We start from the raw sequence: 14,934 nt of genomic DNA, 5'->3' as shown, positions 1-14,934 counted from the left end.
TAGCAGCAAGGAAGGCCAATGCTCCAGCAAAAAAAGCTGTGATTTTTCCCGAGAGCAATTCTCAGTTTTATTACACTATACTCTGCACACAAATCCCTCAGGCTCACTTCAGAAGGAATAGAAGGTCATTTTCACTGTAGCTAACGAATCTCAGCTTATTGGTGGTATTCAATGAATGTCAGCATTGATATGATTAGTGATATGAATCTAATTATAAAATAAATTTGATTAATGTTGCCCTTTTTTGGGAAATGTTATAATTCTATTAATCTATAACCAGAAATTAAATTACTCACTTAGCAGTTGGAAAACGCTGAGTACTTGTAAAACTGGAATTATCACAGAGCATTATTATAAGGATATTATCTTATTAAAAAATCAGCCTTTTCAACTGGGTGATGATTAGCAAATCTATTAGTAGAAGTAGAAATCACTTAATCTGCAAAACCAAATATCTGTTCTCAGGGGAGTCGTATCAAGGCACGTCTGGAGATCCTGACTTGTAGCAGCAAAATAAAAAAACAATGACTGCTTTGATGAATTATAGTTTACAAAATATGTTTCTACAGGCATTCTCTGACTTTTGTAAATATTTTAAATTTTTTAAAAAATGAAAGTGACGATCAGAAACAAAGATTAAGTAATTTGTGCAAAGTCACGTGACTAGTCCCTGGCATTGGGACTCCCCCTAAAGTGCCGTGCTCTCTCTCCACACCCCGTGAAAGGTATTCCAGGGTGTGCTTGCTCGTCCACCCCACCTAGTCAAAGAAACTCAGGGAGCCACTGTTTGGTTCAGCACGGGTTCCCTTATAAATAATACAATACCACTGGTATGGGCAGAGCTTTTCGTGGCTGTATTATATAGTGTATCTCCCAGAGTCTTCTTTTCAACTCTAAATGATATTGCCATATGAAATTTTCATGTTTACATAATTTAATGAGAAAAAAATGCCCATACAAATGCACAGTCCAAGCCACAGGTTTTCTCCTGTTATTAAAACTACTTTCCCCTGGATATAAAGGTAACAGAAAAGGTCTAAAGAAGAACACGAGTGTCATAACCTATGGCACTGTGTGACAGCTCTTCCAGGACTGCTTAAGAGCCTCATGAATTTTATTCATGCACATGGTATTTTAAAGAGAAAACCGAATCATTTTAACATAAACTTTTTCCTTCTCCTGATACTATGTATATCATGAACATCTTTTTATATTACTGGGATTTTGTGCTGGCAAATGCTGAAACGGTTTTATTTTACTTCATATTCCATTTTTACAGTGACATATATCAATTCGTGCTTGGCATTTTCTAGCAAACATATGTGTCCAAAACCACAAACTTGTAGCAATGTAGGAAAAGGAGGTCATAGAAAAACTATAAAGTGAGAGAGGTTTTGTATAATTTATCAGTATATGAGTACTACATGTCATTTTTATTTTTATGTAACAAATTTCCTGGATACCGAATACTGTAGAACATTTTGCTAAATGTAACTTTTCACTGCTGTGGTAGACTAACTCAAACAGAAAGAAATTTTGCTTGTGCAGAGGTAACTTGACCAATTTTCAGATTAATTATAATGTAGAAATGAGAAATTAATCTGTAAACAACATTGATATAACTGAGTGGTTGAAAATACTCAACTGTTTGAAGGTTAACGTTTTTTCCTGAGGCATCATAGCATCCAGCCATCCGACACACACTAAGTTGCATCTACCATAGTCACAGCCCAGCCCAAATCAGAAGCCTCACTGTCCCCTTAGCCAACGGCCCATTCCCGAGAGCTGGAATGAACCCAAAGGGGCATTCATGGCTAGGGATTTCACAATCCCTACAGAACTGATGTAGATAAAAAAGAGAAAAGAGATGAAGGCCTGTCCCATGGTAATACTTAATAAAAGTAGAGTACAGATATTTATTAATTTTATTCATTCATTCACTTATTCAACACTTATTGAGCACCTGCTTCGACTCAGCAAGAGTTTCTCATTAATTGACAGTGTGTGCACGCATGTGGGTGTGTGTATACACATGCAGGTGTATAGAGTATAAATACAAAGGAATAAATTATAAACTATTATAAACATATAATACGTTTCACACTTATTTTCCTTAAGCTATTTACGTGATGCTGGTGTTCTTAAAATTCTGGAGTTTTTTTTCACCCCTGAATGAAATATATAGAATGGTACATGTGTTCTTAAAACTTTGAATGGAATTTTAATCAAATTTACATCAAATATACTCTGCAACATTTTAAATATTTTCTTCAAATGGTAATTCTGGACAATCTCTGCCTCTACTTATCCGTCAGGAATTTATTAAGAATCGACTGCAATTTACGTGAGAATAAACTTACCTTCCAAATGGAAAGACACAAAAGTCAGAAGGATGAGCGCCAGAGAATTAGCCTCTATGACATAGGTGCAGTTCATGTCGTTGTCATATTGCTTCGGGTAGTTTGGGGAAACGATGTAACCTGAAGGTTTAGTGAAAGTACTTCCACACCCTGAGTGGGGAGAAAAAGGCATTATCAGGACATTTGCTCTCACATTCAGTACCTTTTTTATCGGTGAGGGAAAGACTGAAATTTCTTAAATTCTATAGGCATATTTCCTGAGGAACTCTGAATAAAAGAAACAATGACTAAGAACAAATTCTCACTTAAAAATAAATGGCTGATAACATTACATATATATTTTTTAGAAATTTTACCACAAATCCACTGCAAATCACTTAATTTTAAGATATTAAAGAAAGGAGAACCTAGCCAAAGTTTAACATGGTTCATGTAAAGAACAACAAAAAAAAACTGATGAAAAGTGATTTGTACCAGATTGGCACACCTAATGATCTTAAAATATTTTATTGTATTATTAGAAAACTATATTATTTTCATTACTATTATACTCTGACCATAAAAAAAAAATACCTGCTTTTTTAAAAAAAATGGCTGAATATACTAATTCCAACTCCTACGAGATTCTCACATGAATCCCTTGCGTCATAAATACAACTACCTCTTTACCACTTAAATGATACTTGTTTTCATGGAACCACTAGTTAATCCATATCACTCGCTGATCTATCACATATGAAAATATCAGTATTGTTTTGCCACTGATGTTAAAGCACACAGAGTTCCACACACACACATGTGCACGAATCCAAGTGAAGACTCAAGGTTCGGCCTTGTGCGGGCTTTCATTCCTTCCTCTACACCACCCTCATTCTTTTACGTGTGTCTGGAATACCTGTTCACTGCATTTTTTCCTCTACTTCCTTTCATCAAACTTTCTCCTCAACAGTGGATTGCTGTTAGTAGCTATTCAATTAGTTTCAGCACCACCACTGCTTCTGAGACTGAAAAACTGCTGTTTCCCACTAACCAAATTTGTAAGTAGTAATAAGAGAAGGAGGGAAATTCTGAAGAAAGAGGCTCTCAAGGTTTACTGACCACGAGCACCATCTGGGTGAGAGCTAAAGCATGCCAGTCCCCGCCCATGGGAATTCTGAATCCAGATGGGTTAGGCGAGGCCCAAGGATTGGTGTGTTTTCAAAGCCCCAGACCATTTTGGATCAGGTGGTCAATGTGCCACGTGCCAGGAACCTGGCTGTCTACTGCCCACCGGTCTCCCAGCTCCTGCTGAATTCCTGCCCACTCTGGATTTGGAGGCTGTTTTTAGACATCACAGTGGCACGCAGGCCTTTTACACCACTTCTCAGCTAACTCATTGTTTGATCCAGTTCCATCCTCACTGAGTTTTAAAGGAAGGTCATACTCTCAGGATCGGGTGACCTGCCCATGTGCTTTCCCTTGGATCCCCAGTTCTAGTCAACCCTGGCGCAGCCCCCACTCCTCCCCGAGCCTGCCTGAGACAGACGCCCTAGTCAAGGGCCTCTCGGTTTCACTTTCAGTGCTACTTACGGCTTACGAAGGATGCAGAGAAGCCCTGCGCCGGGGCCTCCTGGGACTGGAACACGGCCGTGAAGGCGTTTCTTGGCGTGACGATGGCAGCAGGAGCCACGTTTCCACAGCTCGTGGCTAACAGGGCTCGGTCCACTTCCTCGGTTCCAGCCCACACCTAGCAGAGCCACAGACATGATTTAACGCTCACAGCTTGTCCCTGTCAATATTTTAAAGCGCTTAGACTGGAGAATAATGGGACGTGAGTGTGTACAGACCTAAACATAATAGTAAACAAAATACCTGCAAATCTGCAATATTATCTTTCGAGAATCATCTTTTGAAGCTGCATTTATATAGCCTATCTCATTCTCGAGTCTTCCCAGGAGACTGTGTTTATTTTTGTGCAGCTCGGTAATAACTTCGAGAAACCAATCACTACCCAGTTTCCTCTTACCTTCTCCTAGTTGACCTGATCCAGCTGAGAGGACAGCCATGTGCACTACAGTACTGTGGGCCTTCTCACTCGTCCTGGGTGGATGGCACATTGTGGGTTACGAGGATAAAACAGTACCAAGCAAGGAACCCATGGAAATTAAGACTTTGTGGAGCATCAAGAGAGTGACATGAATTCCAAGCATACATGTGATTATCATCCATTGGAATAAATCACAGAAGACTTCCTGGCAGCGATGGATTTTAAGGGTCATGTTGAAGAAAGGGTGAGTCTCGGTCACTACGTGCTATTACTCACTGCAGATGGGCTGGCGACTCCCAGGCAGAACTGGGCTGTCATTTCATCAGTTCGGCCACTTTAAATAAAATAACTGATGTAGTCATTTAAAAAAATAGCTGCTGAGGGATAAATTGTGAGCAACAAAATTCCAAATCAAGTCAATCCTAACCAGCCTGGTGAAGGAAAATAATCATAGAATCGCAAATTTAAATGCGGAATTCCAACTGTGAAAGGGGCCTTGAGAGTATGTCATGAGGAGCTTTACCTGCTTTGGGGAGTGGTGAGCCTGCCCAAAGGGGCCGCGTGGCAGGAAGGAGTGTGTCTAGTTCCAAGAACAGAGAGCAACCAAGGCGTGAGGCGAGACTGCAGACCCCATGTAGGCCCTGAGGCATGTGCGAGATCTGGGCCACTGTCCCGAGAACAGCAAGGAGCCACTGGAAAGCTTAAGGCTCCGTGATGCCTGGCTTTTGGAGAACATTACAATGTGGGGAATAGGAAAAAGGGGAGAGGGTGCTGGGAGATCAGCCAGGAGGGTTTTGCAGTAGTTTAAATGAGAGATTGTGGTAGCTAAAATGTTGAGTCACTCAAGGAAATTACTGATATTAGGTCATAAATACACATTATTGGGGAAAAAAACTATAAAATGTGTTTAACCAGGGAAGACCCCCCGAGTTGACTGAGTCTCAAAAGAGAGCAATTTTGCCCTCTCCGGGGACTATGTAGCAACATCTGGAGGCATTTTTGATTGTCACACTTGGTTTACGAGTGGCAGGTAGTAGGTAGGGGCCAGGGATGCAGCTGAAGCTCCTACAATGCACAGGACAAGACCTCCCGACCACCCACACACACACACACACACATACACACAACTAATCATTATCTAGCCCAAGAGGGCAAGAAAGTAATTGAGTTTAGATTAGTCTTCCTTGACTATTGAATATTTTCTTTTTCACATCAAATTATATAAAATTACTCATTTGAACATATCACTTTCAGGAATATTTCTCAAACAAAGCAATAAAACATCAAGCCATTAAAAATATTTCTTTTGGCAGTCAGTCCATAGGAAGAGATGAGAAATCACTGATTCACAGCACTGATTTAATATTTCTCGGTTCTGTAAAGCCATATAATTTGAATTGATTTTCAAACACTGGGATCCAGCTGTTAGTCATCTTGTTAAAGGCAAATTATATTTCCATTTATTAGATATAGGAGGTGACTGGCACTGGAGCTACTGAGATCAAAAACACAGATATTCTGCCAAATACTTAAGATCAAAAATGTATCAGGAAAGAAATACATACTACCAATTTTCCCTAATATCCCTTTTAATTTTTCCCCTCTTAACTATGCAGGGAAATGGTACACAGAAGTTTTCAATCCATATTTTGTAAAAGTATAAACATAACTTACTGATATCTGCATATACTATTTTTATAAATATTACTAAAAGGCAAGGCGATAAAAGCTAAAACTTTTAATAAGGAATCTCAAGTTCTTTGATGAGGAACTTCAAGAATACTCTAGTACTTATACCTTTCCGAAGTCATTAATTATGGATCTGACAACTGTACCTTTCGGCCTAAGAATCTAAGTGTTGTAATGATAATAATAAGAAAGAGTTATTAAGTTTTCACCGCTGCCTCGTCAGTCAAGAACTCATGCCACTGGCTATATGACCCAGGACTCATCGAACTACGTCGTATCTACAAAATGTTATAAAATTGTCAGCAGGTTAAAAACTTTCTGACTTTTCTTAAGGTTTAGTCTACTTCAGCCTGGCTTCGCATGATATTTTATCACTTAAGTAATAAAACAAACAAACAAACAAAAACAAAAAACAGGTGTTTGTGATAACTGCAGGTTCATTTGCAGTTGTAAGATATGATATCGATGAGTCTCCTGAACACATTTCCCAGTTTCTCCCTACACTGATATCTTGCAAAGCCATAGTATAATATTATAACTATGATACTGAGATCGACCTTGTAGGAATCTTGCTCAGTTTCCCACTTCTACTTGTACTCGGGGGTGTGTGTATTCAGTAGATATAAGTTATATGCCACCACGCTCAGCACCCTGAACCACCCAGCACCACAAGGGTCCCGAGAGTTGCCCTTTATCACCACACAATTGCCTGCTGCTCTTTCTGACTCTCTGACTTCTGGCTGTCTGTCCTCCACTTCTAAAATACTGTCATTTCAGAAACATTTTATAAATGGAACAATAGGTTATGTAATCTTTTGGGGTTGGCTTTTTCCACTTGGCAAAACTCTCTGGTGATTTGTCCTAATCGTTGGTTGGTCTGTCAATTGTTTTTATCGAGGAGTTGTATTCTGCGGTTTGCACATACTAGAGTTTGTTTAACCATTCACCTGTTGAAGGACATTTGCACTGATTCCAGTTTTGGAGACATTACAAATAAAGCTGCTATGATCATTTATATACAGGTTTTTGTGTACACATAATCTGCATTTCTCTGGGGTAAATGCCTAGGAGTGTAATTACTGGATCTTATGCTAAGTGCGTGCTTAATTGTATAAGAAGCTGCCAAACTATTTTTCAGTGCTGTTTTACATTCCCGCTAGCCATGGATAAGTGATTCATTCAGCTTTCCTCATCCTTGCCAGGATTTGGAATTTATCACTGTTCTTAATTTTAGCATTCTGATAGGTGTATAGCAACATCTGATTGTGATTTTAATTCACATTTCCCCAAACAACTAATGATGTTGAACATCTTTTCACATTTATTTACCATTTGACTACCCTCTTTGGTGAAATATGCTTTCACATCTTTTGTCCATATTCTGAGTAGATTCTCTGTGTTTTTACTGCTAGGTTTGAGAGTTCTGTATATATTCTAGACAGTAGTCTGTAGTCAGACATGTGCTTTGTAAATCTTTCCTCCCAGTCTGTAGCTTGTCTTTTCATCCCCTTCACAGAGGCTTTCACAGAGTAAAAGATTTTTAATTCTGATGAGATGAAATTTATTAATTTTTCCTTTTATTAATCATTCTTTTGATACTGAATCTAAGAATTCTTCCCCCATCCCTTAGTCCTGAAGATTTTAAGTATGGGATTTTTATTTAAACAGAAAGCACAGATCAATTAGTTATAAAACATAATGTGGGAGATGATACAAAATAATAACATTAACAATAAAAGCCACTTTTATTCATTAGGTGGTTTTATATTTTAAGTACTGAACTCTATATTATTGCATCATATTACCTCGATGCTTCAAACAGCTCCACTAAAGTAGGAAATGTTTTCTTTATTTTACAGTTGAGTAATTTAAAGTCCAAATGTTTAATTAGCTCACAGAGGAACATGCCGGTGGTGAATACAAGAGACAGGAATGGAGCCTAGGCTACTGTGAACTTAGGGCCAATGTTCTTTCCTCTAAAAGGTGTAGTCTCTCAGAGATAAAACATATAAGATGAAAAAGGGCACAGATGGGATGAATCTATAACATAGTTGTCATGGTCACAAGACAAGGAAAAGCGAGGTCAGTGCCATGTGAGCAGTATTGTGACTTTCTAGAAATACAGCATAACTGCCTCCCTGCCATTATTTTCCTGGTCTCTCAGGGTCTTTTCAGCTTACGGGCTCTTAAGGGCACGGTGGAGGCTGCACCAGCCCCTTCTCTAGCCTCTGGTAATTTTATAGCATATTTAAATGTTGCCTGTAATGGTGCCTGACATTCATTTTGTCTCAGGGGATCTATGAAGGAGAGAAAGAGAGGTGGCAGGGAAAGAATAAACAAACAGACAGAAATCCGGCCCCTCTTTAGTTTTTACAGAAAGGAAGAACCATCAATGTTCATGAGAATTCAGTAAGGCCAGAAAACACGCTCCCTAATTAGGTCACTTTTCCTATGCATTAGCAAATGGAAAGTCATGTGGCAACGTGTGTGTCGTGGTTCAAACATTGATCCCTAATAGTTTAAGTTTCTCATTTTTCTCATTCAAGGCATCCAGGCAGCACAGCTGTCCTTTTCCTACACTGAGAGGCAATGAATCATTTCTCGTCTAAACATTTATGTTCATGAAACCTGTTTGGCCCCAATTAAATAAACGAGCCCACTAACCTTCACGAAGCTGTTCTGACACTGTCCGTCGCCACTGGGGATTAGGAAGTTGTTGTCAAAGGTGACCTCCAAGTGATTGCTTTCATGAGTGATGACTGTCCAGGAGCATCTGCTGTTCTCGGGGAAATTCTGAGGCCAGTGAGGGGATCTGATTGTGCCATTATCTGAGTGAAGTATTCCACCACAACCTTAAATATTGTCATGGAAAGTGTCATTAATTTGAGAGGAAAATAACAATTTTGGTAGCCCAAGACTTTTAGAGAACACACATTTCTAAATGTGAGATTTCAATTCATCTTTTCTAACATAAGAATCACTGGCCCTTGGGGCAGATATACAATATGAACGTAATAAATGTAAAGTGAACTGAATCCATAAAAGCTTCAGCTGTTACGGTTTTGTTACATCTCCATGAACTCAAGTGAGACACCAATCTCTGTGATAAAGAGGCTAGACTTCTATCTTGTCTTCAAACGGTACCAATATATTTATCTCCCCTTAAGGCTACATAATATTTGTGGCCCAGCAATCCCAAATTCTGTATTTCCTTACCACTAACAAAGAATGAAAGTCTATACTCATTTGTAAATGTATTCTAAGATACAGGGCTACAGAAAATAATTTTGAGGTGAGGGGAATTCTTCCATTAAGCATCCTGATTCATTCTCATTGAAACATGGATGAAGGAAAACAAATTACACGGACAGAGAGAAAAATCCAGAAGTATGTTAATACTATTGAAATATATAGCTAAGACATAACAAAAGAAAAGATTATAAACTGAAGACAAAATGAAGTCAAATTAAAGAGCATCCCTGTAACTCTTGCTTTTAAACCCTTGGAAAACCAATGGCTCACCTAAAACTCCCCTCTGACTTTAAAGGCAACCAGTGGTTTAATGAGGGAAAGTTGGACTCATTCCATAAAGACCTTAGTAATGATTCTGCCTCTCCTAGAAAAAACCTCCCTGCGTGTGTGTGACATTGCAAGGCTTTAAAGAAATCCTGACTAAAGTCACCACTTCAAGTTCTTATATTTTCTGGGAATTTCCATGACGTTTATACTTCAAATGTACAAAAGCTATGTCTTTTGAAATCAAATCTATGATATTTTGCCACCTACTAGAGGAAGAGCATTCAGTCTAAATCGCACATCTTATCTTGTCATTTGGCTGCTCAACACCCTCCAGTGGCCCCATTGCTTAAGTGACAGCATGGAAGCCAGGCTCTTCGTGATGGGGACTGCTTCTCTTCCTGCTCTCAGTTCATCACTCCTCAGCCAGCCTCCAGGCTCCAAATATGTTAAGTTACCTGTGATTCCAACACATCTTTTCTTCTCCTCATTGTTCCCTGGGTGTGCCTTGCCTTTCTGCCTATGGAGGCAGCAGACTGAAGCATTAAGATCAAAGTCTCTGGGCTCCACTGTCTTCAGTCAAATCCTGACTCTACTGATGATCAGCTACACAATTATCAGCTACACGATCTAGGAAAATTATCAGTCCATGTAACCTAAGTTTCTGCCCAGGCAAAATGGAGAAAATATGCATCAATGTTATATGTTTATTATAGGGTTGCTATATGAGATGAGACATATGGACATTTAGAGTTGAGTCTGATAGAGAGTAGGTATAAAATGTATACCTGTTGAATTAGCTAACAAATTTTTTAAATGAAAAAAGATAGTAAGTGCAGAGAATATATATATATGTGTGTATATGTGTGTGTGTATATATATTATTTTTTTACCTAAAGTATGCGTGCTCCATGAAGCATAAAATCCACCTTTTTGCACCGAATGGTCCGAGTTGAAAATCACTACCAGCTGGTGAGAACCAGACATAATAGGCCTGGGGTTTGAATTCCCACAGTACTGTCCTATTATGGGCGATCCCGGAGATCCACCATTCCTGACAGTGACAGAGTCCCAAGCACAAGTTGAATGGGATTCGATATCAAAGGTGCTAAATGTAAGCTGCAGGAGAAAAAGAGAAATAGTCAGGCACTGCGAGCCGCAAGTGAACTTATTTACTTGGAATTCGGCAAGGCCCCCACAAATCCTTTTATTTTGTTTTAATCGATACAATTTTTTATGTATTTCTCTTATTTAATTTTCCCCTGCCCTCCTCTCTTTGTCCTTATTGAGGTTTCTCTAGGAACTTGTGAAAGGAGATGTTTGTCTCCAAACTAAAGTCTTTATGGGACACTCCTCAGTCTCCTGGGCTGGGCTGGCAACTCACATTGAAAACCAAAAACACCTCTCTCCTGGAGGAAGTATCTTCTGCATATAGCTTCTCAAATGCTTGAAAAATAGAGCTTGTTCTTCATTGACTGTAAACTCATAGATGTCAATGTATCTATTCTAATGGGAACATTTTAGGGAGAGAATGATCTGCTTGCAAGATCAAAATCTAATAATTGCTTATTTAAAAAACTCTGTTCCCACACAGGACATGATAGTGCAAGCCTGCAGTCTCAGAAGCATTTTACTCAGTCATCAGAACTCACAGTGATGGTGTGGCCTTGTGGGACTTCCAACAACCAAGAACAGTGGGTGAAGCTGTCGTAAGAGGCTGGATAATTAGGGCTTGAGATCACGCCACTCTCGCCCATCTGTATTCCGCCACAATCTGGAATGAGATTTGCGAACTTCTAAATAAGACGGTGGGGGGTGGGAACCCTGCAAGGCCAAAGTAAGTAGTACTAATCGCTGTCATGTATTATGATTTAAAAACTACAATAAATGAACAAGTAGATGAGACAGGATAAAAGCAAGGTAAAACTGATGGAAGATTAGAAGTAAACAGAATCCCATACAGAGAATCACATGGTGAAAGTAGGCTCAAGTTGAGTAAAAATAAGAAAGAAGATAATCTGTACCATAAATAAAGAATAATTAGATGTGTGTATAACTGAGAGTAAATGCACTGGGGGCAAAGAAAATAACACCGCCTTTCTTGAAAAAATCTAGGCCAGTGAAAATAAGAAGAATAGGATCAGTACCATAACTAAAGCCTTTGTCATTTGATCCTAAGTCTATATGTCTGTGACTATCTGTCAAGGTTTACATTAACATAACATTGAAAAACAGACAAATTTCTAAAGCAAGTATGGTATGATGTTTCACACAAATTATACTTCTTTCTGGAGCCTGACTCTTTTTTGTCAGTCTAATAAAGAAAAATCAACTGGCAAGATGGTTGATTAAGTTGATAATCAATCTCACTCCTTTTCCCAGTCAACCATTTGATTATAACACAAAAACCACTGGATATGACTATAATCAAAACATATTTTGATTTATAGCCAAACTTAATGAAAAGAAAGGCAATCTCAAAAATCAATGAATGATAAGAATACGCAGATTCTGAGGGGTAATCTCAAGCCAAGAGCATGTCAGTCTGTGGGGATACAGAACCAAGATGCCGGTCCCAGGGATTGGGGTCTAAGAGTTTGCTGACCAGACAGAAAGTGAACATATGGCCTTGGACTCACCACAAAAGGAAGGGCTGGAGTCGAGACTCTTACAGGACGCTGGGAACCTAAAAGGACTGCCATGCTATTGAAAAGGGACTAGAAAAACTTCAGTGGCCCAGAAAAGCAGCATGAAGTGCTGCCTGTCTTAGGCTAAATTTTCAGGTACAAACTGAATGTCACAGATACAAATTCGACACGAGACATTAGCAAAAACTATCCAGCAATAAATTCAAAACATACATCATGACCAAGTAGAGTTTATCCTGGAAATGAAAGAATGGTTCAAAGAGAAAAATATTTCAATATAAATTCATCACATTAATGTAGTAAAGGAGCAAAAAAAAAAAAAAAATCATCTCAATGGATGCAAAAAAGTTATTTGATAAAATCTTACATAACTACTCACAGGAAAAAAAAGTTTTGTGCACTAAGAATTTAAGGTACTTTATTTAATCTAATAAGGAGTATTTGTTGGAAATCTAAGGACAATTGATATATTTAACAACGAAATGTCATAGGCATTCACATTAAAGCCAGAAACAAAATACCACCCTCCCTCCACTCAACATTATGATGGTGGCTTGGCTAGTGAAAAAGAAAACAAGAAAAAGAAATAAAGTATATGGGCTAAAATAAAAAGGCACTATCATTTGCAGAAGATTTGATTGTTTACACAAAAAAAACAAAGATAATCTATAGAGAAAATATTAAAGCTAATGAGAGTATAGCAAGATCTCCGGGCTAAATATCAATGCAAAAAAATTTAAAAATTCCCAGATATCCACAACAACAAACCATAAAATCTATTTAGAATGTCTTATTGACATTAACAATACAACCAATAGCTACCTAGAAATAAATCCAGCAAAATTTATGTGAAATTTTACAGCAAATATTATAAAAATTTTACCTATTATTTTATTGCCAAAGTCTAAAAGCTTAATCATGTCTTACCTGTAAAGGAATACTCTGCATGGAATCCGGTATGTTCTACACGTTCGTTGGTGACAAAATGTATCCATACCTGAGGATAAGGGATGACCAACGGCATAGAAGGTGTTGAGGGTCCACAAAACCTCCATATCAGGGGTCCATCCGCATTATCTGAAAACAACAACACACAAAGTGCCATCATTTACATAGCTTTTGAGAGACAGTCAATGAATTTAATAAGAACCAATAAAAAACATTTCAAGGTATTCCCTGACACATAGATTCTGCTTTAAGAGCAGACATCCGCCTCCTCTCCATCTTTGTCAACGTGTTGCTTCCTGCTGCTTCAGAACGTTACCACCAGCAAACCAACTCACCTTCTGCTGCTTTCAGCCTCTTTTTCTTTAAATTTTGTGATAGCATGAAACTTGGAGAATCTCTGGCAGCATAGAATCTACACTGTTACTTTCTGCCTCTATTATTTTATTAGTTTCAAATATGCAGTACACTGGTTGGACATTTATATAGTTTATAAAACGATCCCCCTAATTGCTTCTTCTGTCCTCTGGTTTCCCACCTCGCCCATATAGTAATGCTCACTGCATTCCCTATGCCGTGCTCCCCATCCCCATGAACCGCTATCAACTACTAACTTGTACTTCTTTAACCCTTTGCCCCATTTCTGTATCGTTCCAATTTTAGTATATGTGCTGCCGAAGCGAGCACTATTTTTATTATTTTTTTAACCACGAAAAGAGTGTCAATGTAATGATGGGGCAATTTGATGGATAACCTATGTGTGGACTATAGGAAAAAACTAAAATGGATTCATCTTCCATGAAGGAAGATATTTAAAAATTCTTAAAGGAATGATGGTTTACTAAGTACACCTTAATTTTTGTCTATCATGAAAACAAAGACAAACTTGACCGCTCTTGGAAAGATTCCTCAAACAGATTCCATGTGCTTCTCTATCTGGTGCATTCCAAAGCTGCTTTTGGTTTCTCGGGCCTAAGGAGTGATCTGTAGCCTGCTCTGTGAATCCTGAAAGTTTGGTACAGCACCGACAGTCTGACCACTGTATGTTCCAGGCTCCGAGGGAAGGAATCTTGAGCAGTAGCCAATAATTGAAAGGGGAATCTGAACTCATTAAGAGAGCAAAGACAGAGCAGAGTCTCTCCTGGGCAAATCTCACCGGTGAGACAGGGTCTAGTTATAAATGCTGACCCATCTCCCTCACTATCCACAGGGCATGCTTTCCTCGGCTGCACACAAACAGAATTATGGCTTCGTCTGAACAACATTTTTTTTTGGATCTTATGTAAATACATTATAATAATTTGACTCCTTTCATTGTTGGTGGTCTCTAGGCATAAGAAAAATACCGTAGATAAATAAATAAGGGAAATGGTCCTTGATTGAACTCACCGACTCGGAACTCTAGGACATCAAACTGACAGTCTTGGTGACTTTCAAGGTAAAAATGCTCAAAATAAATGAAAATGGATGAATTTCCCTGACTTGGATTGCTGAGAGTCCATTCGCAGTTTAGGTTTCTTGAGTAATTACTGACTCCATCATAGCCAGGAGAAGTAAAGTTTCCTTCAGGGGAATTTATAAGGGACCCGCCACACACTAAGGAAAAACAAAGGCAATAGGAAAAGTAGCAGTGAGATTCGTGTCACAACAGAACACACAAACAACACAGGAACAACCACTGAAATAACAGCCGCAACATTTTTACTGCTCTGATTTGTTTTTCTAGTGAAGTAAAAGTTGTGGGAAGGGC

The 14,934-nt window shown here is 38.6% G+C and overlaps 1 protein-coding gene across 1 annotated transcript in view; it reads right to left on the bottom strand.

Moving 5' to 3' along the window:
* The window catches only part of CUBN (cubilin), a 224,919-nt gene that overhangs the window by 46,655 nt on the left and 163,330 nt on the right, over nt 1–14,934 (bottom strand). Inside the window, exons 50-56 of the mRNA XM_036226882.1 lie at nt 14,574–14,780; nt 13,167–13,316; nt 11,244–11,365; nt 10,485–10,710; nt 8,740–8,927; nt 3,930–4,086; nt 2,361–2,510 (exon numbers count right to left, since the gene is read on the bottom strand). Of these exons, the coding sequence (XP_036082775.1) occupies nt 2,361–2,510; nt 3,930–4,086; nt 8,740–8,927; nt 10,485–10,710; nt 11,244–11,365; nt 13,167–13,316; nt 14,574–14,780 (1,200 nt within the window). The remainder of the gene's footprint in view (nt 1–2,360; nt 2,511–3,929; nt 4,087–8,739; nt 8,928–10,484; nt 10,711–11,243; nt 11,366–13,166; nt 13,317–14,573; nt 14,781–14,934) is intronic.

Source organism: Rousettus aegyptiacus, unplaced genomic scaffold, assembly GCF_014176215.1.
Source record: "Rousettus aegyptiacus isolate mRouAeg1 unplaced genomic scaffold, mRouAeg1.p scaffold_m13_p_10, whole genome shotgun sequence".
Lineage (NCBI taxonomy): Eukaryota > Metazoa > Chordata > Mammalia > Chiroptera > Pteropodidae > Rousettus > Rousettus aegyptiacus.
The sequence above is the reverse complement of the archived record's forward strand: the minus strand, read 5'-3'. Positions and strand labels throughout refer to the sequence as shown.